Below are 24002 nucleotides of genomic sequence, written 5' to 3'. Positions count from 1 at the left end.
AGAATTTGTGAATAATTTGAGTAGTATTTTTGACATGCTGCATGAATTGACTAATTCCCAAATAATTTTAACTGTTTCATTGAGAAATATCACAGAATTCACCCATTTTAAGTATATACAGTACAATGATTTTTTTTTCTACTACATATCCAGAGTTGTGAAACTGTCACCACAGTCACCAAACGTGTCCATCACCACAAAAAGATTCCTGGTGCCCATTTGCAGTCACTCCCTGTTCCCCCTCACTAACTCCAATCAACCACTAATCTGTTTTCTCTACATATACATTTCTTTTTCTGGACATTTTTAATAAATGGAATCATGTGTTACTTGGTCTTTTGTATATGGCTTCTTTCATGTGACAATGTTTTTGAGGTTCATTTATACATATTATAATTTTATTCCTTTTCTTTAGGACATCTTAAGTTGACATTTTAATATACAAAACCCTCCTAGAAAATAGTTTAGCAATATGCACAGAGAGCTTTAAAAGTTTTGTAGTTTATGACCTAGTAATCTACTTTAGTAATGAATTCTAAGGTAATCAAAATTATGCAAAGATACATACATATCATTATAGACTTATGTAGTGGCAAAAAGAGAGATCCTAAACAGCAAATATGGAAATGGTTAAATAAATTATACTTTTAATGTTACATTATGTAGCTACTAATAATTGTGGTTTTAAAGAAATCTCTGGATAGGAAATGTGTAAAACTTCAGTGAAAAAAGGATATTACATAATTGAACAAATCTTGTATTTATAATTCTATAAAAAATTATATGCAGAAAAAGAAATTAATGTTAATAGTGATTATCTCAGCATAATATGATTAATGGTTGAGTGTTTAAATTTTTTTGTTACACTCTGGCATTTTCCAAATTTTCTACTTTATACTTAGATGAAAATTCTATTTGAAAGCATGTTATGCAAAGTCAAGTTGTTGAATTGATAGTCCTCAGTTACCTAATCTTACTCTTAGACTTGACTCCCTAGATCGAGGAGTAATGGGAGCACAATTGAAATTAGGGGAAGAGGAAGGGTGGAAACTACTTTAAAATTTTACTTAAGTACTTACGTATAGATTAAATTATGCTTTTCCGTTGTATAATTTCACTTAAATATAAAACACTCCCTTTCCTTTTTAAAGGAATCTACTAATGTAATTGGACTTCATATATAGTGTTTTCCTATTACGTCATATAGACAATTGGCAGTTGTCATATTTATAGGGTTTTTTTTTCCTTTCCCAGTTAAAATAACCGTGATTGCCTCCTTTAACACTATTAAAGTGTCCTGTACTGTTATTTAGGTGGCAAAAATGAAAGCACTATACAGTATTTCAAAAAAAGGTAAAAGTACAGTCTATTAATGTTTCATAATTTTTAATTCACTTGTTTATTTAAATTGTTTTAGAACTTGAGACAGCAGATCCTTGAATTATTGGGCCCCATTTCAATGAATCATGGTGTTCACTTTATGGCTGCTATTGCGTTTGTATGGAATGAAAGAAGACAGAACAAAACCACCACCCGGACCAAGGTACATGTTTAACCATTTGGTACTTCTCTTGTGTCGTTTGAGAAGCGTTTGGTGAGTACATGCAAATCTTCAATTCCCCGTTAGTTGCAGTGGGCCTGGGGTGGGATGAGGAATATAAAAGCAATAGTTTTTCTACAGGTTTAGATAATGATGTATTTATTGCCCAAATGTCTTAAATAAGTATAAAAAGCATCATTTTATGCAAGAAAAGAAATTCGTATATTAACTCTATTTGAAATAGAAAAGTTAACATAGTACAGGGTGTTTTTTTAAATGTTAGTCATTCAGGGTATGGAGAGTTTTCATCTTGACTAGATTTCCATTAGAAACTAACTACTAGCTTAAGTAGTTAGTTTCTAAATGTAATCCATATATTGGCTTAACTGGATTATATATGTGAAATTTTTGCAGCTTTGTGAGTTCGAAAGCTCAAAAATGTTCTATATTGGAAATAGTAACTCATTAGACTACTAAGGCTATTAAATAATTAACATTCACAGAAGATATATGATTTGTGTACTTAAAGGTTTCTGATCTGTTATTTTTGTGTTGATTTCACATTACATATATGTTGAAATTTCAAAAGGAATAAAAATATTCATACTTATGACATTTTTTACATGGTAGGATTCAGTAACAGATACTACATTAGACAAGTAAAATCCTGAACTATTTAAAATCAGTCAAGGACCTGTGTTTTGTTATTAACAAGGCATAACAAACACATGCATTTTTCTGTGCTCTTTCAAAATTGAGAATAAAAGAATTTAAAAATGCATAAACCCACAACAAAAAATTGAGTTGACCACAGAAAAATAAGAAGTGTCAGCAGAATTTTGCAAGAATAAAAAAAACACGTCTGTGTGTGGTAACTGATTTAATAGAGAAAATTGATAACTAAATTGCAAGAAAGGAAGCAGTTTCCACTGTAAAACTACAGATGGTTTCTGGAATTTGAAGTGTCAGGTACCTCTAGGCACAGGGTTGGGATGTGGCTGAAATCTGGAGGATTGATTGAAAATTTATATAAGGAGCAGCTGGACAACTTCTAGATCCCTTTTCCCCAGCTCAAGCAACCACTTGCTCTTAATTAGCATTAAGCACCCAAGCAGGAAATTGGAGTCGTTTGCCCTGTAAAGAGTTGGTCAAGAAAGGCTCTGAACCCAAGGGCACAAGATTCACACAGGTACACATTAGACTTCATGGTGAAAACAGGAGCGTTCGCAAAAATTTTATATATTGAAAACTGGGCACTAGCCTCACCCCAGTAGGTAGCAGGAAGCAATATGGCCCTTAGGTAGGAATTTTGAGGATTCCCTCCTGGGAAGATGACCTGACCAAGAAAAAAGACATATAGCTACTAAAGTTTTTGAGGCTACTAACAAAACACTAGGCTGCAGTGACCACACAGGGAGGCCTCCCTACCCACTGGTCTTGCACACAAATGCTTGAGTTCTCATCACTTTTTAATTTCTGTTTCAAAAGCAATAATAGTTGTTATGAGCACAGACTTTGAAACCAAATCCTTACTTTACTAACTGTATGACCCTGAGGTAGAAATACTACTTCATGGAGTTGTGAGAATTGGAAGAATATAGGTATGTGGCACTTAGAGCCAATGTCTGGCACTTAAAAGCACTCTGTAAATATTAGTCGTATTATTATTCCTGACATTTAAATATGAATAAAGAGCCAAGGATTACCAGCCACATGAAGAAAGCCTCTACTATTGATAGACAGTGACCAAAACAACTAGATAAAGTCAAAAGAAACAATACAGGTAACAGAATAACATGTAAGTAATAATAGTGATGCCTTTGAAGAGGTGAAGCTATATTGCATCCATGATACAAGAAAATTCTAAGAAAGACCTTTGCAAAAATTAAAATTTTTCTTGGATATGTTTTTTTATAGCAGAAATGAAACAAAATCAGTACAAGTGTTGGAAGAGAAAGTGGATAAATACCAGAAATAAAATATAAACTTAGAGATATGGGAAGTAGGGGAAAGGAGATCAGAAAATTAGGAGAGGTGATACTGGAGGGTCAGTATCTTTTTTGCAGAAAGAAAGAACAGAAGAAATGAAGGGAAAAAATATTAATGAAATGGTACAAGAAAATTCTCCAGAAATGAAGGAAATAAGTTTCCACAGACACTGTGAAAAGAGATTTACACAAAGATCAGCATGCAATTTCAGAACACTAGAAATCAAAGATCTGAAAATCTTCTTAAGAGAAAATACTATTCCTATTCAGTGGAATCATGATAAGACTTATCAAGAGCAGCGCTGGAAATTGTGATGGAAAAATTAATTTCAACCTATAATGCCTTATCCAGTCAAACTGTCACTCAAGGCATTTTGAACCATGCAGTATCTATTTTTTATAAAGGTATTACCATCAATTCACCCTTTCTCGGCTACTGGAAGATGCATCTCCATTAGAGGAGGAATAAACCAAGAAGGAAGAAGACACGGGATCCAAGAATGAGGGGTTTGGACAGAGAAGACAAGGAATGGGAATTTCTAGACTGATGGTCACAGAAAAGATATCAAGATGTTACTTTGTAGCAAGCCTAGGGAGTACCAACCCAGGGTAGAGCATAAAGACCTCTAACAGATGTCTCAAGGAAAAAAAAAAAAAACAGGAGGAAAAGGGTAGAAGATTAATTATCTAATATATTTGAATATGTAATGAGAGGTTTACAGTTGTTGGAGTAATTTGCGGATGAATTTATGATAGAGATGGAGAAAACCAAACAAAAATAAAGCAGTTTATTAACTCTAGGAAAAAGAAAAAGTAAAAGAAATGTATGACAGTATAATACACAGTACAACCGTAAATAGTTAATGAATATTAGATATTGATTTAAGTAAAATTATGACATAACTATGTTGGGAGGTAGGGAGAGAAGTGTAGGGGAGCTAAATTTTTGTCTTCTGACGTAGGAAGTCAGTAGGAAATTGAAAAAAAAATCATGAAATGGGGGAAAAAGCTGTGTATCACTCTAATAGAAAAGAGCTAAGAATTGAGCAGGGTTGCTTTGGGAATGTGAGATACAGGATAGGACACTGCTATCTTTTCTTGTAAGGCTTATTGTCCTATTTGATTTTTTGAAATGATATATGTACATTGTATTGATAAAAATATATTTTTTTTACCTAATCAGACTTGCAAAGTCCTTTATATTAAAAAGAGCCCATGAAATATTCTCTTAATTCTGTGACTTCTCTTAAAAGACTTATGTACCCACCTACATACAGAGATACAATGATGTATTTATCCAGGTCATTCCTGCAGCGAGTGAAGAACAGCTCTTACTAGTAGAACTCGTTCGCTCCATCAGTGTCATGAGAGCAGAAACCGTTATGCAGACCGTGAAAGAAGTTTTAAAGCAGCCCCCAGCCATAGCCAAGGACAAGGTAAGAAGAGCTTTTCTTTGCATTTATTGACAACTCTGTTTCAGAAATGATGCTGGGAGGTAAGATATTTTTTTGTACAGCATTGTCCTTTTACAGATTGCAGAGAGGAAGGCATCACACTACCATAATCAACATTTATCAGTATCTGCAGTGACTGCTATTGTGATCATTCCCGTAGCTGGTGAAGAGCCATTCCCTGCTTAGATCTCTTATGTGAACATCTAAGGCAGTTCAGACTGGTATGACCGAATTCTTAGGGGAGGTTTTTCTGGTCATTTAAAGGAAGAACCTACAAGCCAGAGCCCAAGGTCAGCTGACCTCAGTTGTTGCCTTATTATTATCATTAGTATTATTTTACAGCTTCTTTATTGCTTTCTCTCTCGAATGGATGTCCAACATTTTGCCGTAACTTTAGTTCTAGTCAGTGTCATTTCTTGACCATGTACAAACCCGCACTTTGCAAGGGCTACAGGAAATGAATAATAATATAGTAATAATAATACAATACAGTAATAATACATTATTCACAGCACGTTGTCTCTAATTAGGCAGATATAAAAGTCTGCAAATGAGTAAAATTATGAACTTCTCTACTTTCTTCTGTTCTTTGTTCCAGCAATACTAAGAGATATTTTCTGAGAAAATAAACAGAATTGTTACACATATCTGAAAATGTTTATTTTTAAAAATTTTATCTTTTTCTTGAGTTGCCAATGGGAAGAGTATACCTGCATGTGTGAATAGCTAATATCCATATTAGCTTCTAACATGCTAACTATTCCTACATCACCCCTGGGGCATTTGCGATAGGATTTTAAATTTGCATGTGAAAGCTCAATTCAGCATAATATTTTGAGCACCTGCTTGTGCCAGACATTGGACTAGGCATGAAGGACATGAAAACAAGAACAAATTCTACCACTACACCCTCCAACGGCTGCCTCCTTGCTCTGAGTCTAAATTCTGAATCCATTAGATACTGGATTTTTCTTTGTGTATGATAAAGGGGAACCTTCAAGGGAATAGTTGGTACTAAAAAGGAACAAATTGGTAAATGTCAGTGGACATCAGTATCATTTTCTTGCCTGTTACTAATTTTATTTTATTGTGTTAATCACCATACATTACATCATTAGTTTTTGATGTAGTGTTCCATGATTCATTGTTTGCGTATAACACCCAGTGCTCTACGCAGAACGTGCCCTCTTTAATACCCATCACCAGGCTCACCCATCCCCCCACCCACTAGAGATAGTGCCGAGTGTGCTAATTCTAACGACAAGTGTTTTCTTTTTTATTATATGTTACACTCGGCACTATCTCTATTTAAAGACTACATTAGGAGGCTATTAGGAGTTGGTCTCAGATTTGAACAAATTACACTAAGTTAGGAGAAACTTGTAGTAAAATAGATTTAAATTCAAATTTCGTAAAAATCTTCAACCCAATTCTGCTAGCACCAACCAAGTATAAGCTGATTAAAACTGATGTTGATGCTTACAGAGTAAATGGATCATGTAAAAATAATGGCTGGAGTATCAACTTTTGATGTGTTGTGGGGGAGGTTTGACAACCTTTTGATTTCTTCTATCCATTTTCAGCTTTTTAAACAGCTCTTGGGTTAAATTTTTTTCTACTAAATGAATTCGCATGGCTTTATTTTTTATGACAAACTAGTGTTTTTGTTTTCTTTTAATGTTTTATATTAAAAATTGGCAGTAAAGTACAGAGTGGTTGCAACAGTAAAAAAGCTAAAGCAGCGTTTTTCTTCAATGTAAAATTGATTTCTTTTGTTTATAGAAACATCTTTCTTTGGAAGTCTGCATGCTTCAGTTTTTCTATGCTTATATTCAGAGGTAAGATAACTGATAGAAATCTCTCCTTACTGCATTAGCAACGCATAAAGGTCAGGGAATAGAGGAGACAAGCACCTGAATCCTTTCAAGAAGTTGCTATTTTTCCTTTTAAAACTAAAAGAACAAATGCTAGAAACATTGTCTATGGAAATATTTATACAAGTCAGTGGGTATGTTAATGAGCCAGCCAGGCAGATCCTGCAAACCTAAAGACCTAAGTGTATTAGAGATTCTGTGGCTACTGAAACAATGAATTGTAAGAAAATCATTTAAGAATAAATGAAATGCTGAATCCAACTCTTGAAACCATGCCTCTTGACACCGAATCCATTATTACTTTGATATGGGTGAACATGTAATCTAATCTGACTTTTTTTTAACGTTAGGAATGATGATAAAATATCTTTTTCTGGTATTCCAGTTTTATGTTCTCCTGAACAGAGGTCAGTTGAGCTTTGATAAATTCCTTACTGAAGACCTAAATCTTAATCCTCCCTTATAAGGCAGTTCCATATTAATCACCAAACTTGGCATCAATTTGTGATGTATGACTAACATTTATAAACTTAGGTTAGGTAATATATTTAAACTGATTGTCATTTAGAGCAAGGACTACCTAACATCTGAACTTAGATACATAGAGGTGTTATGGTTAAGGCCAGACTGAAACAGAGATAATCTTAACTTCTCTAGATGTGAGACCACTTGGTTCAGGACAGATTGATAACTCTCCCTTCGATGAGATAAAGACTCATAGGTGAAGAAAAGGAGCTAATATAAATGGAGAGAACAGGACTGAGAGCAAGTATGATGTCAGTAATTAAACTGAGACTTACTGCAATTGTATTTGGCTTCTGAGAGTCCATGTAATTAAAACTGGGATTTCTCTAGCAAAATTTCTGTACTAATAAGTCACACTGGATATTTTAAATGTGTTGGGTTTTTTTTAATTTAATATTAATAGAAAACAAGGCTTTTAGGAATTTTGTCCTATATAGTCTATACAAATTTAGGGAATGTTTCAGAGAAACTAGTAGGAAAATGTGTTAAAGGCTGTGGGAAAATATAAAGAAAATTAAAGTTTGCTGTGCTTCTCTCTATATATACACAACTCTATTTATCTTGCAGAATTCCAGTGCCCAATTTAGTGGATAGCTGGGCATCACTGTTGATACTTCTGAAAGACTCTATACAACTCAGTCTTCCAGCCCCAGGGCAGTTTCTTATACTTGGGTAAGCAATTTCGCTTAAAAATATTATTTTGAAGAACAGAATAATGTTCACTGACCTAATTGCTGAATAACAGATGTTTTGGGTGACCACACGATCACTGTCTTCTCATGGAATTCTCAAGGTATAGAACTAGACATATGGTATGAGGCCTGAAAAAAAGGGGAGGAGGCCGTAGGGAGGAAACAATGCATGTTTATACAAAATGTAAATGTACTAACATAAAACGTGTAATAGTAGTTACTTTAGGGATGAGTAGGATGGCTGATAGGGAACTTCATAGAGGAAAGTCATTTGAGTTCAGGGCCCTGAACATAAACAGGCTTCACCCCGGACCACCCCAATTAGAATCTGCTTTCTAGCAAGATCCCCAAGTGATTTGAGTGAGTGCACACTAAAGTGTGAAAAGGACTGAAAAGGACTGCTTAAGATATAAGGGCGGGGGAGGGAATAGAGTAAACTTTTCCCCAGCCTTTTTACATTACCTCAAACAGTCCAATGAGGTCTTCAGTGGCCAGCGACAGTCAACATATTCTCATATTGAATGGATATAAATTAACCAAGTCCAAAGAACTTTGACCTTTTGGTTGACTTCTGTAGTTCTGATGGGGATTTTATATGTGTAGGTGTGTGACTATATACACAGACTTAGCTTCGACCCTTATTTTCCTTATGGGAACTAGCAATTCTGATTTGGCAACCAATGGTCTAGAAAATTTTGAAGTGGAGAAGGAAGGTGAGGATCCTTCAGTGAGATGGTGTCAAGTTTTCTGGTAAATGCGGACATGTACTCTTGCTCTAGGAAGCAGAGAGGAGGTAGAGGAATCGTGGTGAGAGCTTGGTGAGAGCAGGTCAGGCTGAGGTAGCTGAGTAACACTAAGGTCCCAGCCCAGCCAAAGTGAGCCAGAGCCCCTGCCCAGGAATTTCAGGCTCATGATGATTCCCAGTCCCTCACACTACCTATTTTGAAAATTATCTAAATCAAAAAGCTGAAGGAGTTTTAGATGTTGAAGATGTAATGAGAAAAGAACAACTGACTCAATGTCTGCAATTCCTGGATCAAAAGTTCAGATAACTGGTGTGTATGAGTTTTAGTGATTGAGAAGATAAATATAAATCCTAGAAATCAAACAACGTACTCATGAAGATTTCTAATTCTTCTTTTCTAATCTCTAGTTCCAGCCCTCGTTCCTGTGACCTTGGGTACCGCATAAATCTCTCCAAGGCTATTTTCCTGTCTGTCAAGCAAAAATAATGGCACCTGCCCTACCTACCTAAGTTACTTTAAGGCTCAAAGAGGGACTATACGTACAGTTCTTTGAGTTACAGCAAATAACCCTGCTGCCTAATTTCATTAGAAATTAAAGCTATTTATTGTCACCTCTAGCTTCCCCATAGGAGACTCTCCTCACCTGCTTTTTCTTCCTTTCTCGTTTCTCAGAAAATAAGGGATCCTACCTCCTTCTCAAGTGTATATACTGAGATTGTTTAAGTAAAAAGTTGGACATTTCAGTTAGACTAGAAACTTAATTCCCTTTTTAAATTTCTGGTTATGTGTTTGTTTACTACCGACCATTCCACTGATGTTCTAAAAATTCTTAATTATAAAATAGAAATTGATATGAAGGTTGCTTTTCAATATAACCTCACATGTTAGTTTGGAAATAATTATGCATATAATTTATCTTAACAAAAGATAAGTGTCAGAGTAAATATTGAGTGGAATTTTAGCAAATAACAGAAGTTGACATTTTTTTTCATTCATGAAGTATTTTTAATCTGTTATACACACACAGGGTAAGAAACCATTTCTGTTACAATTTAAAATTGCTGGGTTTTGTTTTTTGTTTTTTGTTTTTTTACTTTTTTGTTGATACACAAAACAAACAGAAAAATATACAAATAATTAGTACACTACCCCACAAGTTATTAGAGTGAACATATCAACTATATAATCAAGTCTAAAATAAGAAATAAAACACCATGTGTCTCCTCAGGTGCCCTCCTCATTACTGTCCTTTTCCTTCTCCCCAAAGATAACCACTATTCTGGCTTCTAACACCGCAGATAAATTTTGCCCTTTTTTTGAACTATAAGTATATGTAAATATTTTATTTTGTGTCTGCTTCTTTCACACAACTTATGTTTATAAGATTCATCCATGTAATTTCATGTAGCTATAATTTATTGTTTCATTGCTCTTCGGTATCACTGTATGATTATGCTACAAATTCCCTTCTGTTGCTGGACTTTGGGGTTCTTTCCAGTTTGGTATTTTTATGAATAAGTTGTCAGGAACATCCTTTACATGTGTTTTTGTGCATATGTTTATTCCTTTCAACAGAGTCATAGGATACTCATATATTCATTAAACACATAAAATAGAAGTTGAGGCCACAAAGCCACTTGGTCACTGGGACAAATCAGATTGCATCATTTCCTTTACACTGATATTTCCTGTTTTTTTTTTTTTTTCTTTTGGCCCTTTTAGGGTTCTGAATGAGTTTATTATGAAAAACCCTAGTTTGGAAAATAAAAAAGACCAAAGAGACCTTCAGGTAAGGCATTCTGAATTGAGGGCCGTTGCCAAAATTCTGTGTCTCGGTGCCCTCAGCTCTAAAAAGATAAGGTTAAATAAGATCATCTCTGAAGTTATAAGAGCACATGTGTGCACGCAGACACACACATATACATAGAGTGGTTTTTTTTCCTTTTTTCTTTAGGACGTGACTCATAAAATAGTGGATGCAATTGGTGCCATTGCTGGTTCTTCTTTGGAACAGACAACATGGCTGCGACGAAATCTTGAAGTTAAGCCTTCTCCCAAAATAATGGTGGATGGAACCAATTTGGAATCTGATGTTGAAGGTATTGATCTCAAACATTGGGGTTCATATTTATAGGCACCTGTTTACTACGAAATCCTGGCAACTCGCACTGTAAGCACCATAAGACCATCCCTTTCTCATGTTAGCAGGTAGCTTTTTTTACGGGGAAAAGGTGTAACTGTAACTTTACCTGTCTTTTCTCTTATTTAGATATGTTATCACCTGCAATGGAAACTTCAAACATAACTCCTTCTGTATATAGTGTCCATGCATTGACATTACTTTCTGAGGTAAATATCAAGTTTTTTCACACGAACTTCCAAGAAAACAATGTCATAATTCAGTAATAGCAGGTAATTCTGCCAGAGGAGTTTTAAATTTGAAAAACCATTTTGTACTTCTAGAGATCACTATAAAGAATAAAGTTTTGACTTTGTATTCAGACTATTTAGTTTGTTAAATATTAGCGATAGCTTTAGATATTGCTTCCTTCCCCATGCACTATTTTTTTAAGTATGATTTTTAAAAAGAAAAGTGCTTTTGTATCACAGTATGGTCAGGAGGGCTAGAGGTGGTATAATGATGCTTAATGATGCTTGCCACTCTGAAATAATTTACAGTTTACCAAATATTTTTAGATCTATCCTCTGACATGCTCTTTTTTTATATCCTGTTATATAGTCTTGTAGGTCACTTTTGTTTCCGCTTTTCAGTTGTGGATACGAAGCCTCATAAAGATTAGAACAATATGACTGAGGCCAAAGAACTATTAATTGATAGAGTTGGGACTTAAAACAGCTCGGTTCATTTGGTTAGTTTATTTCAAGCCCTCTTTTAACTGTCAAAGAGAATACTGAGTGTCTAGTCTTTAATTCACTGTTTAATCACTGTCACATTAGAAGGTTCTTGATCTCTCTTTTTCCATACTTCCCTATCTCAGTTGGAAATAGTAAAAATTTGCTCATACTCCTATCCTATAATTATAGTGGGCAAAAAAACAAAGAGTGACAGAAACCATTCATATAAAAATGGCTTAGATCTGATTTTAGATTTTTATAATTTTAAGGTATTCTAGGTATTCGACTTACAGACTGAAACCCACCTCCAAATGCTGTCAGTTTTAGCTGCTAGATTATACTTCATTTCTTATGTTTTTTAGGTTTTGGCTCATCTTTTGGATATGGTTTTCTATAGTGATGAAAAGGAACGGGTTATTCCTTTACTTGTAAATATTATGCATTATGTTGTGCCCTACCTCCGAAATCACAGGTACTCTTATTAAAGTAGATTTCTTAATTCAAAGCCTATTAGAAACAAATTGTGTTCCTTTATTGCCATTTTTGGAATTACCACAAAATGACATTATTTTTGCTTTGAATTGTAATGATTTTTAAAGAAAAACATTATTTCTGTTATGGGGCCTTCATTTCATATCACCGTTTTAGGTGAATGTGAACATACATGAATCACATGATTCAAGTTAGACCGTATCAGTTAAAATGGTTCTGGTTCTCCTTCCTCCTAGTGCACATAATGCCCCTAGTTACCGGGCCTGTGTCCAGCTGCTTAGCAGTCTTAGCGGGTATCAGTACACACGGAGAGCTTGGAAAAAAGAAGCGTTTGACCTCTTTATGGATCCCAGTTTCTTTCAGATGGATGCCTCTTGTGTTAATCAGTAAGTCGTGGTCTTGCTTTCATTCACTGTGATAATGCATCTCACTGAAACCAACGACTATCCTGCAAAGTAGAACACTGTGTTTTTAACGGTAGCAGCAACAAAATCTTAATTATGTATCGTAATCCTTGTTTCTTTCAGTTGGAGAGCAATTATGGACAATCTGATGACACATGATAAAACAACATTTAGAGATTTAATGAGTGAGTATTATGGGATGACAACCTAAGCAGTGTATTTCCTGATCATGACCCATTCTTATTGTTTACCTTTTTCTTTAGAAACTATTGAATTAGCTCTTTGTCAAGTTATACTTAATATCCTATAGGGATGGAATGTTAAAATTGAAAGAGGATGGGATGCTTGGGTGGCTCAGTCAGTTAAAGGGTCTGACTTTGGTTCAGGTCATGATCCCGGGTGAGTCAGTCTCCCCACTCAGCGGGAGTCTGCTGCTCCCTCGCCCTTTGCCCCTCCCCCTCCTCACGCTCTCTCGCTCGCTCACTTGCTCTCTCAAATAAAATCTTTTTTTAAAAATGTAAAGAGGACAACAGGTGATAAATAATCAGTAGAACTGTTTGGTCGTGTCTAATTTGTGTTTAAATTGTTCCCCCAGCACACAGCATGGCACTTGCCACATCGTGAGCACTCCATGAGAAATGATTAAATGAATGAAAGACTGACAGGTGGGGGGGGCAGGGAAGGGCTGACAGCTGGGTTCAGCCTGTCAGACAAGTCACTAAATGCTGGGCCTCTGTTTATCTCCTCTGAAGGAAGAAAGAGAAGGACCGAGAAGATCAGAATCACTCTACCCGCCTTCTACTCTGTCTTGATTGGTTTTATATAGTAGGGTTCCTATAGTATTTCATCTGAAAAAAGGGTTTTCCTTTTTTTTTTAAATTAATTTATTTTAAGTAATCTCTACATCCAACATGGGGCTCAAACTCACCATCCTGAGATCAGGAGTCACGAGCTCTTCCGACTGAGCCAACCAGGGGCCCTGGGGTTGGTTTGTTTTGTTTTGTTTTGTTTTTTAAAGTATAAAGTTACTAAACTAATGACTAAATAGCACTAAAGCAGGATAAGTCTGATGATTTCATATAAGTTCTTGAACAAAAACTGTAGTTTCCCATCTGGAAAAGGGGCAGCATATTCTCTGTCCTCTGATCACACAGGGTTGTTTTAAGGTTCAAATTCATCTGTTCAACAAATACTTATTACAAGACAAAAATGGGCCAGGCCATTATGCTAGCCTTAATCAAATAAATAAGATTATTTCAGGGAGTCAATAGTTATGAAGAAAGTAGGGTGATATGATAGATTTTAAGTAACACCTAAAGAGCTGACAGGTGAGGTGAAACTGAACAAGCCAACCCTGGGAGGGCCTAGGGACAAAGCATTCCATGCAGGGAACAAAAATTACAAAGGGCAGGCCAGATATTATTTTTAAAGCAATGAGGCATTAGGCAGATGGCATGAAATGTGAAAGGGTTTTATAAAATGGCATTGTTGGTGTTCGGGATTTTCTAAATCTTCCTTTCTCCACATTCACAATTGCTCCCCTATGCTGGGTCTGTTTGCCAGCCCTTCTGCCCCAGAAAAGAGCCGGGAATCCTCTACCCCAAGCTCCTCCCACCCTTGGAAGTCATAGGGTGTCTCACCATTTTTAAAAACATGACAGAATGATCTTTTTTCAGATGATTGCGTGAGTGTATCACAGCCTCTCGCTTGCGTTCTTCTTTCAGCTCGTGTAGCTGTGGCTCAGAGCAGTTCCCTTAATCTCTTTGCAAACCGAGATGTGGAGCTAGAGCAGAGAGCCATGCTTCTCAAAAGATTAGCATTTGCTATTTTTAGCAGTGAAATTGACCAGTACCAGAAATATCTTCCAGATATACAAGGTAAATAGTGAAAACCTATTTTCTCTGTCTTCCAAACTGTTTTTTTGTTCCTTAGGAACTACTTTCCTTAAGCTATAAGTTGGGGTGAAATATACCAAGTGTAGGTGGATGGAGAATGTTGTAGAAACAGAAATCTGTTCTGCAGAATCAACAAAGATTACCATCACGTAAAAAAAATATCAAGCACTGAATTTGTAGTGTTTTCCTAAATATGGTCACTACTTATTGTTTGGTTTGAGTTTCCTGAAGAATTCATACTTAAAGATGAGGCATAAGACTATTTTGCTGCAGGCAGGCATGTTAGTGGGATTTTTTTTTTATTGTGGATAGGGGGCTGTTTTATTTTTAAGGAGAACTAAAATAAAGGCAGAGCCGAGACATTTTGGCCAGAAGTAACATTTGAGATCTGTCGTTTGTATGGGGGATTGCATAAGGTTTTTGATAAGCTTTACCAAATGGGTTTAGATGAACTTGGCCTGGGGTAGAATGGTTCCATACCCAAGTTCGTGTACTTAGGCAGCCACCAGCTTCAACAGCCACCATTGGGGACTGGGCTGGGAAGGACAGTTGTCATCTCTTGAGTGAGATCATTTCTCTCAGAAGATAAATGGCTCCGTCTTTCCTAACTCTTTCTACCGAGTGTCTGATATGCAACATTGCACACTATTTATATTTATCATGTGATTTTATTTTTAAAGCTGACCAAAATCAGTGCTACTCAAAAGTGTGGTCTCTGGACCAGTACCAGGCTGTTATCCCGTCCATGATAAGTACAGAAATTTAGAGTAAGCATTTTAAACTTACTTATATAAATTTGACAGAATCTGTTGAATCTAATAAGAAAATGGCATCTGTACTTTATATCTTCCTTTGACTTTTTTTCTAGTAATTCATTTTTATTTTATTTTATGAAAGTAACAATCTGCAACAGTTTGGAAATTTATTTTTTAAATTGGTCCTTCACCAGATAGTTTGAGAAGTAGTAGGCTAGCTTATATGGAAAAGCTTACATGAAAATGATCGTCATTATTAACCTATTGAAAATACACTGCATGTCTTTCAGAGAGATTGGTTGAGAGTCTCCGTTTGCCCCAGGTGCCAACTCTTCACTCGCAAGTGTTCCTGTTTTTCAGAGTGTTACTTTTAAGAATGTCTCCACAACATCTTACCTCACTCTGGCCTACCATGATTACAGAACTTGTGAGTTAATTTTAATCCTCAGGTTAAAACAGTGTGATTAGCATCAGCAGGCTTACTGGATAAAAACTAATCTTGGAAAAGAACCGAACTCTCGTTAAGCTTGTTACTGACAATTTTTACAGTTGAAAACGGTAAAACTAGTCAGATTCCATTTCCACAGAGCTGAAACTTCCTTGGAAATCGTTACCCTGTCTGATCTGGTTTCATGTATTCTCTTCTACACCAGATTTTTGGTCATGGCTTCCAGGCCTGTTTGCAGGCCGCTGTAGCGGTGCCTCTGGAGGGCTGAGAGCTGGCTTCGCTGGGTTACCTGCCATGAGGCATGTGCTCACTCTGGAAGGGCAGCACTTACCCGAGCTAAGCTTCCTTTACGGAGACTTTCATAGATTTTGTAATCTCCCAAACAGTCAGCCTTCCTGAGTCCCACCACACCCATCCGTTCTCCTCCCTGGATCATACTGTCGCCCTCAACCGAGTGATTTGGGGAGCTGGGGAAGAGGACATGAGTGAAGAAAGGGAAGTGAATCAACTCCGAAAACCCAAGCCCTTATAATCCTCACAAAGACATTGGCTTTACTATTTTTTTTAAGTAACTATAACCATGTTCCATCATCACCAGACAAAAGCCTGGCTTCATCCCAGCTCGGTCAATAGGAAGGCTCTGTGCTAACTTTGCAGTTTAACTTTCAGAAACTAGATAGGGTTTAATTTGATCGGACCCTAAAATTTATTTTTTTGTTTAATGAAAATATATCCTAAAGAGAACTTGAAAGAAACATTAAATATCAAGTTTAAATATTTAACATGAATTTCACGGTCTTCAGGTACAGGTATTTTTACTGATGGAGCAGGAACTCACTGCTGATGAAGATATTTCACGGTAATATGTATTAACATTTCCATATTTTGTCAGTGTTCAGTATCTAAAGTCATCCAGAATGTTACAACTAGGAGAGTATAGATACTGTTTTATATGAATACTTTGTATATTCATCTGTTATTTCCTAAATGATCATATTTGGATATAATATAGTATCATTTATTCCTTAACCATTTTAGACTAAACTCTCAACACGCATGGCCTTTGTCTTTGAGACAAATTTAGTTTAAAACAATATTATTTCAGCTCCTGAACTGTGTTGGTTTTGGTAGGTCACATGTTGTCCCTGAAACATCAGCAAAACCTATTATGTCAGGTAACCTGTAAATAAGGTATCCGTATATCCAGATCTTCCAGCATGATCTCAGTGTACTACACTGTATTATTTTTAGTACAGGCAATGTACTAATATTGACTAAATATAATTTTTTATATGTAGGAACTTTTGTATAAGTAAGTTTATAAATTGAAAAGTTTCCTTTAACACCATATGTCTTGAATATACTTTATTCTTCAGTGCTAGGTTTATTTAAAAAAAAGCATTCCCCAGTCCTAATAACAATTTTTATAGAAAGACCTCCCCCCCTAATCTTTACAGAGAGACATCGAGTAATAGGGAGGTCTTTTGGTTTTACAGCTTGTATTTTTATATTTCTTGAGTGTAACTTAAGTTATCCTGTACTATTTTTACATTTTCAACATAAGTGAACTTTTTAGGGCACCTGGGTGGCTCAGTCACTTAAGCCCCTGACTCTTGATTTTGGCTCAGGTCATGATCTCAAGGTCCTGAGATCGAGCCCCACATTGGAGTCTGCACTGGGCTTGGAGGCTGCTTGAGATTCTCTTTGCCTCTCCCTCTGCCCCTCCTCTGCTCACTCTCTCACCCTGCCTTAAAAAGGGGGGGAGGGGAAGTTTTTATTGGAAAACGGCAAAATTAATTTAGTCATGACCTTGCTCAGCAGTTACTGGTACACGTACCGGAATGAGAACTCTTAGCTGGCACTTGGGAATCACCTGTTAGGAAATGGGTGCAACTGCTGACATCACTGTCTGCTGCTTACAGGACTTCAGGCCCCTCTGTGGCTGGTCTGGAGACAACCTACACAGGAGGTAATGGCTTTTCTACTTCATACAACAGCCAGCGGTGGTTAAACCTCTATCTGTCTGCTTGCAAATTTTTGGATTTGGCTCTGGCATTGCCCTCCGAAAATCTTCCTCAGTTTCAGATGTAAGTAAAAGCAAGGATATTAAATGGATATTTTTGAAAATGCATTTGCTTTGGTAACTGACATCTAGGACTAATTTAAAAGTTTTTTGTGTAAGTTGAAATATTTGGGGGGGAGTTGTGCAAGAGTTACTGGAAGTAAATGGTTGCTGTGGATAAATTAACACCATTTAGTTAACAAATTGAATACCTACTGTATGTGAGGCAGTGGGATGTGTGACTCAGCAGCTTCCAGTCCAGTTGAACGCATGCTGGGTGTTCTGATAGCTGACATGCAGGAGGCTATTGAGATCACACAACAGAGACTCCCTCCTAGCTTTAGGCGCCAGTGCAGATTTATACTGACATGGTGAAGAACAAGGGGGACACACGTGGAGTCTGGGGGGTTGGAATGGACCTGGTTTGTGTGAAATGCTGAGGAATCAATATTGTAGGAGCAGAATGTTGTGAGAAGAGGCTGGAAAGGGGCTGAATAACGTAAGGCCTTGTGAGCTGTATTAGAGTATTCGACTTTAACCTAGGGACAGCGGGAACCCATTGAATCATAATAAGGAACGAAGTGATGTTACCAGGCTTGCATTTTAAGAGTTTTACTTTGGCTGCATAGTTTGGACAGAGGACTGGAGATGGGCAAGCCTGGAATCAAGGAGGCTTTCATTTCAGATGATAGTGAACTGAACTGGAGAGATGATAGCAGAGGGGACTAAGGAGAAACTTAATAGAAGTAAATTCTCATAAGTGTTCAAAAATCTTTCATTATGGCTTTTCATATTTAAATTTTTTAATAGGCAAACTAAGATTGTTTTATCAAACATAGCTAACTTGAGAATTTAGCCATATGATTAAATATGTTTTTAGATATAATGTTTTATTTTTCTTCTGGAATGGAGTATCAGTAGGAAAAAGGGTAAGCTACCAGAATCTGCTTTCTATACCAGACATGCTTAAGTCTCTAAAAAGTGCTGTTTCACAAGCTTACTTTTCATTAATGGTAAGAACTAGAAATTCTTTATAGATTATTTCTAGTTCCTTTTTTCCTTCCATTTGAAAAGTACACCTACTTCTTAATAAATTTGAAGAGTCGTGTATCTTTAAACTGATGTTATTCCTGAAGAAATTCAGAAAGGGACCCTAAGCAGAATTGTCAGAAAGTGGCCAGAATTAATTTAGGAGGCTTATCGTCACAAAAGTGATAGAACTACAGTCTTCGGTGCTCTAGGAAGAACATTAAGTAGTATGCTCATGGTACTGATTTTTGGCTTCCGTGATCAGAACCAAAATGAGTTCATCCTGTTTACTTGTCAGGACAGCCTTACTAAAGAAAAGGGATGGAATAGGCTGTAATACTAAAAAAAAAAAAAAAAAAAAAACTAATTTTTTTTTTAAAACTACCGTTTTTAAAAATCTATAAAGTAGTAGAAGATGACATGGAGAATTTAATCTTGAAAGAATAATATCTTTCTAAACATGATATATATTTCAAAAGTTAAAGATATTTAATAACCATAAAAAACCTAAAAGGTTTCTGTGTGACCAAAAACTACCATGAAGTGGAAGAGGCAGCAATGAGTTGGGGAAAGATATTTGTGAACTTGCTTAATATGTAAAAATCAGTAACCCAGTAGGAAAATGAGCCACTGACAGTTAACAAATGGTTTATAGAAAAGAAATGGCCTATAAACATGGAAAAGCCATACTCAGAAGTTCCACTTATAAGTAACTATCATAATGGTAAAGATCTAAAAGTATATTTCTTTGTAACCTTAACAGAAGCATTATTCTAGTTGCAAGCATACACAGATATCATCCAGTAATTCTCCAAGGAAGTTATATTTACCAAAATTCAAGATACACTTTAAGCCAGTGATTCTGTTTCCAAGAACTTACCCTATGGCTGTACTGTCAGATGAGTACAAAAGTCAGCATTATGTGAGGGTAGCCATTGTGGCATTATTTGTAATAGCAAGAAATGGGACAATCTAGGACAGGTTAATTCAGTTCATTCCAACACTGGAGTACTGTGTAGTTGTTAAAGAGAATGGGGTTTTTATAGGACATTATCTCCAAGATATCTAATTAAATCAGAACAAGCAATAGTCATGCTTTTTTAACTTCATTAAAAAGGAGGAGGTTGGTTGTATGCAGATGTGCCCTATTCATGAACTCTGGATGGACACACAGGAAGCGTGATATTGATGGATCCTGTGGTGGGAGGGAGGGAGACCACTTTTCTTTAGTATGTCCTTTTATACTGTTTGAACTTTTCCCATAGATATTAATTTCACTTATTGAAGACGAAAATAAAAATACAAGGGAGGTATGAAAGAAGTCTTAATTGTTTTATTTCTTTGCCTCCTTGTGTGTGTGGGATCATCTGGCCAAGTACATGGTAGAGATTTTGCCCATTAACAGATGAGGATGGAATCATTTCAGTTACTTTGTGCTCCTGACAAAAAATGAACACTTTGCTTATTTAGTGTATACAGCCCTATGAGGTAGTTAATAGTATCTTTATTTCATGGGGAAGAAAAGGGTCAGGTGAAGAATCCTGTCTTGGGTGACAGGGCTGCAAGCAGCACAGCTGCCACTGGAATCTGTTGAAGTGGTGGGGTCGTGGTCTTTCCACTGCACTCATGTAGCCTTGTCTTACATGGCACATCTTGTCTTAGCAGCGTTGAAATTCTTCTATACGTAGGTACCGATGGGCCTTTATTCCAGAAGCCTCAGATGACTCTGGTTTGGAAGTCAGAAGGCAGGGCATACACCAACGAGAATTTAAACCTTATGTGGTTCGACTAGCAAAACTTCTTCGGAAAAGGGCAAAGGTATTGCATTCTTTTTCTTTTTAAGTATAAGAAGAAAAAATTTGTAAAGTGTACTTATATCCTGTCTTATGTACTTTATATCTTTCAGTATGCATCAGGCTAGAGATCTTTGCCCCAGAAAATAATGAATTTGGCATGCTCATCAGTGAGCCTTTGTTCCAAATCTTTTGTCTTTTTTTTTTTTAATTAAAAAATTTTCAGGGATACCTGGCTGACTCAGTTGAGCATCCAAGCCTTGATCTTGGGTCATGAGTTTGAGCCCCATGTTGGGTGTAGAGATTACTTACAAAACAAATAAAACAAGACAAAATCTTTAAGTTTTTTTATTTTTTTCAAAAATGTAAAGTTTGGGGATGTGCTTTTGGGGTTTGCAGTATGTGCTTTGAGTGCTCAGAAATTTTCCAGTCTTCTGGGTCCCCTAATCAGGCAGCCACCCCTAAAACTAACCCACATTCTGCAAACAATGGGATGGAGGAAAGTGATTAAAGAGGAGGTTGTGCTTGAAGGATCTGAGGAACTTGATTTTAAAATTCTTCAGGAACTAAGTAAAAGGGCAGAGATGAAGATGAAAGTTGGATCCAGAGTTTAGGGATAGGACTTGGGTACTTCTCACTTTGATATTACAGGGTTTGAAAAAATAATTGTGATGATAAATCCAGAAGCCGTGCACTTTCTGTCATCCCTACATCTCATTAGTATTGACCATTTTTATAAGACCCCTCTCTGGACCAAAGGGATAAACAAGACAGCCTTTTGCCAAAAACGTGTCCCCCAGAATAAGAAAACAGTTTTGATTAGAAAGCATTTTCTACACTTTAAACAAGGTCTTCATGGCCAAACATACATTTGTAATTGGAACAAAGGCTATGAGTTCTCCTCTTTCCTTCCACAGGACAAGGAGGAGGACTTTAAGACAGTGATTTTGGAGGGATTGGAGATGGCCAAGCATCAGGTGAGGGTGGCTTTTTGATGCTTGTGATGTGGCAGCAAAAGTTGCCACATCTGGACCAAATATTGAGACACAAACCCAGGTCTGGATCTCAACAAGTACAAGAGAGGTAAACAGGAAGGAAGTCTGTCTTCAAGTGTAGACTGGTGAAGTGAAAGGAGAAATCATTTTTATGGAAACATGTCTGAGTTTTTAATTTTATTATTGAGGAGGTGTTATAGTTCTGATGAAGAGCAGAACACCAAAACAGGGGCACTCTTTATCGGTCAAGAGCTTAGTAGTAAAAGTCCCTCTCTTACAGGTACATCTTGGCAAGAATATAAACAAAAGATTACACCTCAGTTACATTTGTAAACTAGTTGTATGGAGGGTTCAAGCATATTATGCCTTTTCCCTCAGGATAAATTCATGTTTACTCTTGAATTACTATTGGATTGCAGTTTAATTTCGGGGACTGGAAAGGTGGTATGGTCAGCCAACCGAACGGTAGCCAGTGATGGGAAAGTCGGTCCCGGGACTGTCATTAAAGCCAGTGTTCTAGTTAAGCAAAAGGAAGAGGTTTTCTATAGCCTGTATTTTAGATTGGAGGTTAAAGAATTGCTGGGTTTTTTTTCTTTTTTTCTGGCTCTAAAGAACTGGATGATCTTTTTTTGTTTGCTATTTTAACTTCAATCTATTTTCCTTTCTCAGGATTTCATTTTTAAATAAGCAAACAAAGCTTGTGATCACACATGATAAGCTGGATTTTGCATCTGCTTTCTCCACTAGGAAACTAGTGTTACTAAAACTTAGTGAAAGAAACATCTGATCTGAGAAGGCAAACTCCATTTGTTAACCAATAGGACAGACTGTAGTAGTTTTGCTTTTTAAGTCCCCCTTGATGATTTTTTTTTCCCATTTTCTATCTAGTCCATGTCTGTTTTCATTCTCTCCACTGTTTTTATATCTGTGATTCTGCCCAAACTCAGACATCTCCAGTTCTCTTGTAACTTTCCTTAGATAGACTGATGTCTACATCTTTGTATAATCTAGTTGGCCTTTGAAACCAGCCTCTTCGTACACAAATTATTTTAATTGCATTTACATTTAGTTGACAGTTTTCACCTACATTCTCGTTTGACTTCTCTGCTGGAAAATAGATTGTTTCCCCACTTTTTTAAAATGAGGAACCTTTCTGTATCTTGCCCAAGGATGTCCCCCAGTGAGTAAATAGAGCCGTGACACCCACCCTGTTATTTCGACCCCAGGTCCAGCTTTCCTCCCTATGTTGTTTAACACAAGAAGCAGATGGCAGGGTCTCTCCTGAGTGCTCCTTTCCTTTCTCTCGTACTCAGTTATTCACTTGGAAGCCTGCTACCATGTTGTGGCAAGTTTAAGCCATTTGGCTAGAAGGGAACTACCTGATTTACTAGTGGTGACGTGGAGAAGACTGCAGTCTCTTCTTAACCTTCTTCTGTGGTCACTTGTCCTGGGTCACCTTAGTGGGAGTCCAGAAATCTGGGAGCTTTTTGAGTATATGCAAAGCACAACATAAACTGTTAATATTTGACTCTCCCTCTCCAAAACCAATTCTGCTAATGAGCGTACTTACGCACTCCAGTTGGAAAACGTGACTACGGCATTGGACCCATCTACCCACACTTTGTAACTGGCATGAAGAGGCTTCAGTTAGAAGCAGGAGTTTAATCAAGTCTGGAATGGAGACTTACTGTCATCATTTGTATTTGTTAACTGTTGCTGATGTTTATACCCTTTGAAATGTTCTCATGGACTGTATTCATCTGTATAACAATCTCCTTGTGTTTTCTACAGAAGAATCCGGAGGAAGACAACTCAGGGAGAACGTTGGGTTGGGAGCCGGGGCACTTGCTGCTCACCATCTGCGCCGTGCGCAGTATCGAGCAGCTCCTGCCGTTCTTCAATGTGCTCAGCCAAGTCTTCAACAGCAAAGTCACCAGCCGATGTGCAGGACACTCAGGGAGCCCCATCCTCTACTCAAACACCTTCCCTAACAAGGACATGAAACTGGAAAACCACAAACCATTTTCCAGCAAAGCCAGGCAAAAAATAGAAGAGATGGTAGAAAAAGATTTTCTGGAAGGGGTGATAAAAACTTGAGGCATTACAAGTGGTTCCATTTAACTAGATGTAAATGTAATTATTTAAAACAAACATTGCTCCGAGTTGTATAGTTTTTTTTTCTTTTTTGTATGTAACAAAACACATTTCAGGTTGTATTTAATTTAAATATTTGTAAATAAGAGCAAATGTCTGAATGTGGCCTGAATCAAGTTTAAATATTGTTGGCTCATATTGATTATGGTGCCTGAGAGAGATCTATATACATCTATAGTCCATTGTTTTACTGTCCTGAATTGTCTTAAACCTGCAAAATACACACTGCACATTTTTTGCTATTGGTTTCAGGCTTTGTTTAATTTAGATTTGTTGGGATCTTCTTTCTATTACCACATT

The 24002-nt window shown here is 36.7% G+C and overlaps 1 protein-coding gene across 10 annotated transcripts in view; it reads left to right on the top strand.

The window, feature by feature from the left end:
• DOP1A (DOP1 leucine zipper like protein A) overlaps window positions 1-23942 on the top strand; it is a 113864-nt gene extending 89922 nt beyond the window's left edge. For 4 of the 10 annotated variants that reach the window (XM_027600887.2, XM_027600884.2, XM_027600885.2 and 1 more), the window contains 17 exons: window positions 1418-1543; window positions 4830-4964; window positions 6765-6820; window positions 7949-8053; window positions 10542-10608; window positions 10774-10918; window positions 11089-11168; window positions 12038-12147; window positions 12404-12553; window positions 12695-12756; window positions 14296-14448; window positions 15512-15648; window positions 16473-16528; window positions 17592-17756; window positions 20449-20578; window positions 21471-21530; window positions 23340-23942. In XM_027600887.2, the coding sequence (XP_027456688.1) occupies window positions 1418-1543; window positions 4830-4964; window positions 6765-6820; window positions 7949-8053; window positions 10542-10608; window positions 10774-10918; window positions 11089-11168; window positions 12038-12147; window positions 12404-12553; window positions 12695-12756; window positions 14296-14448; window positions 15512-15648; window positions 16473-16528; window positions 17592-17756; window positions 20449-20578; window positions 21471-21530; window positions 23340-23645 (2043 nt within the window). In that variant the 3' untranslated portion in view covers window positions 23646-23942. Of the gene's footprint in view, window positions 1-1417; window positions 1544-4829; window positions 4965-6764; window positions 6821-7948; window positions 8054-10541; window positions 10609-10773; window positions 10919-11088; window positions 11169-12037; window positions 12148-12403; window positions 12554-12694; window positions 12757-14295; window positions 14449-15511; window positions 15649-16472; window positions 16529-17591; window positions 17757-20448; window positions 20579-21470; window positions 21531-23339 lie in introns of those variants that run through there. The other 6 variants (XM_027600888.2, XM_027600889.2, XM_027600891.2 and 3 more) reach the window with 5 other exon arrangements.
• Window positions 23943-24002: the final 60 nt, after the last annotated feature.

The sequence above is a fragment of the Zalophus californianus genome, chromosome 7 (assembly GCF_009762305.2).
Source record: "Zalophus californianus isolate mZalCal1 chromosome 7, mZalCal1.pri.v2, whole genome shotgun sequence".
NCBI lineage: Eukaryota > Metazoa > Chordata > Mammalia > Carnivora > Otariidae > Zalophus > Zalophus californianus.
This window is presented reverse-complemented; position numbering and strand designations above follow the sequence as displayed.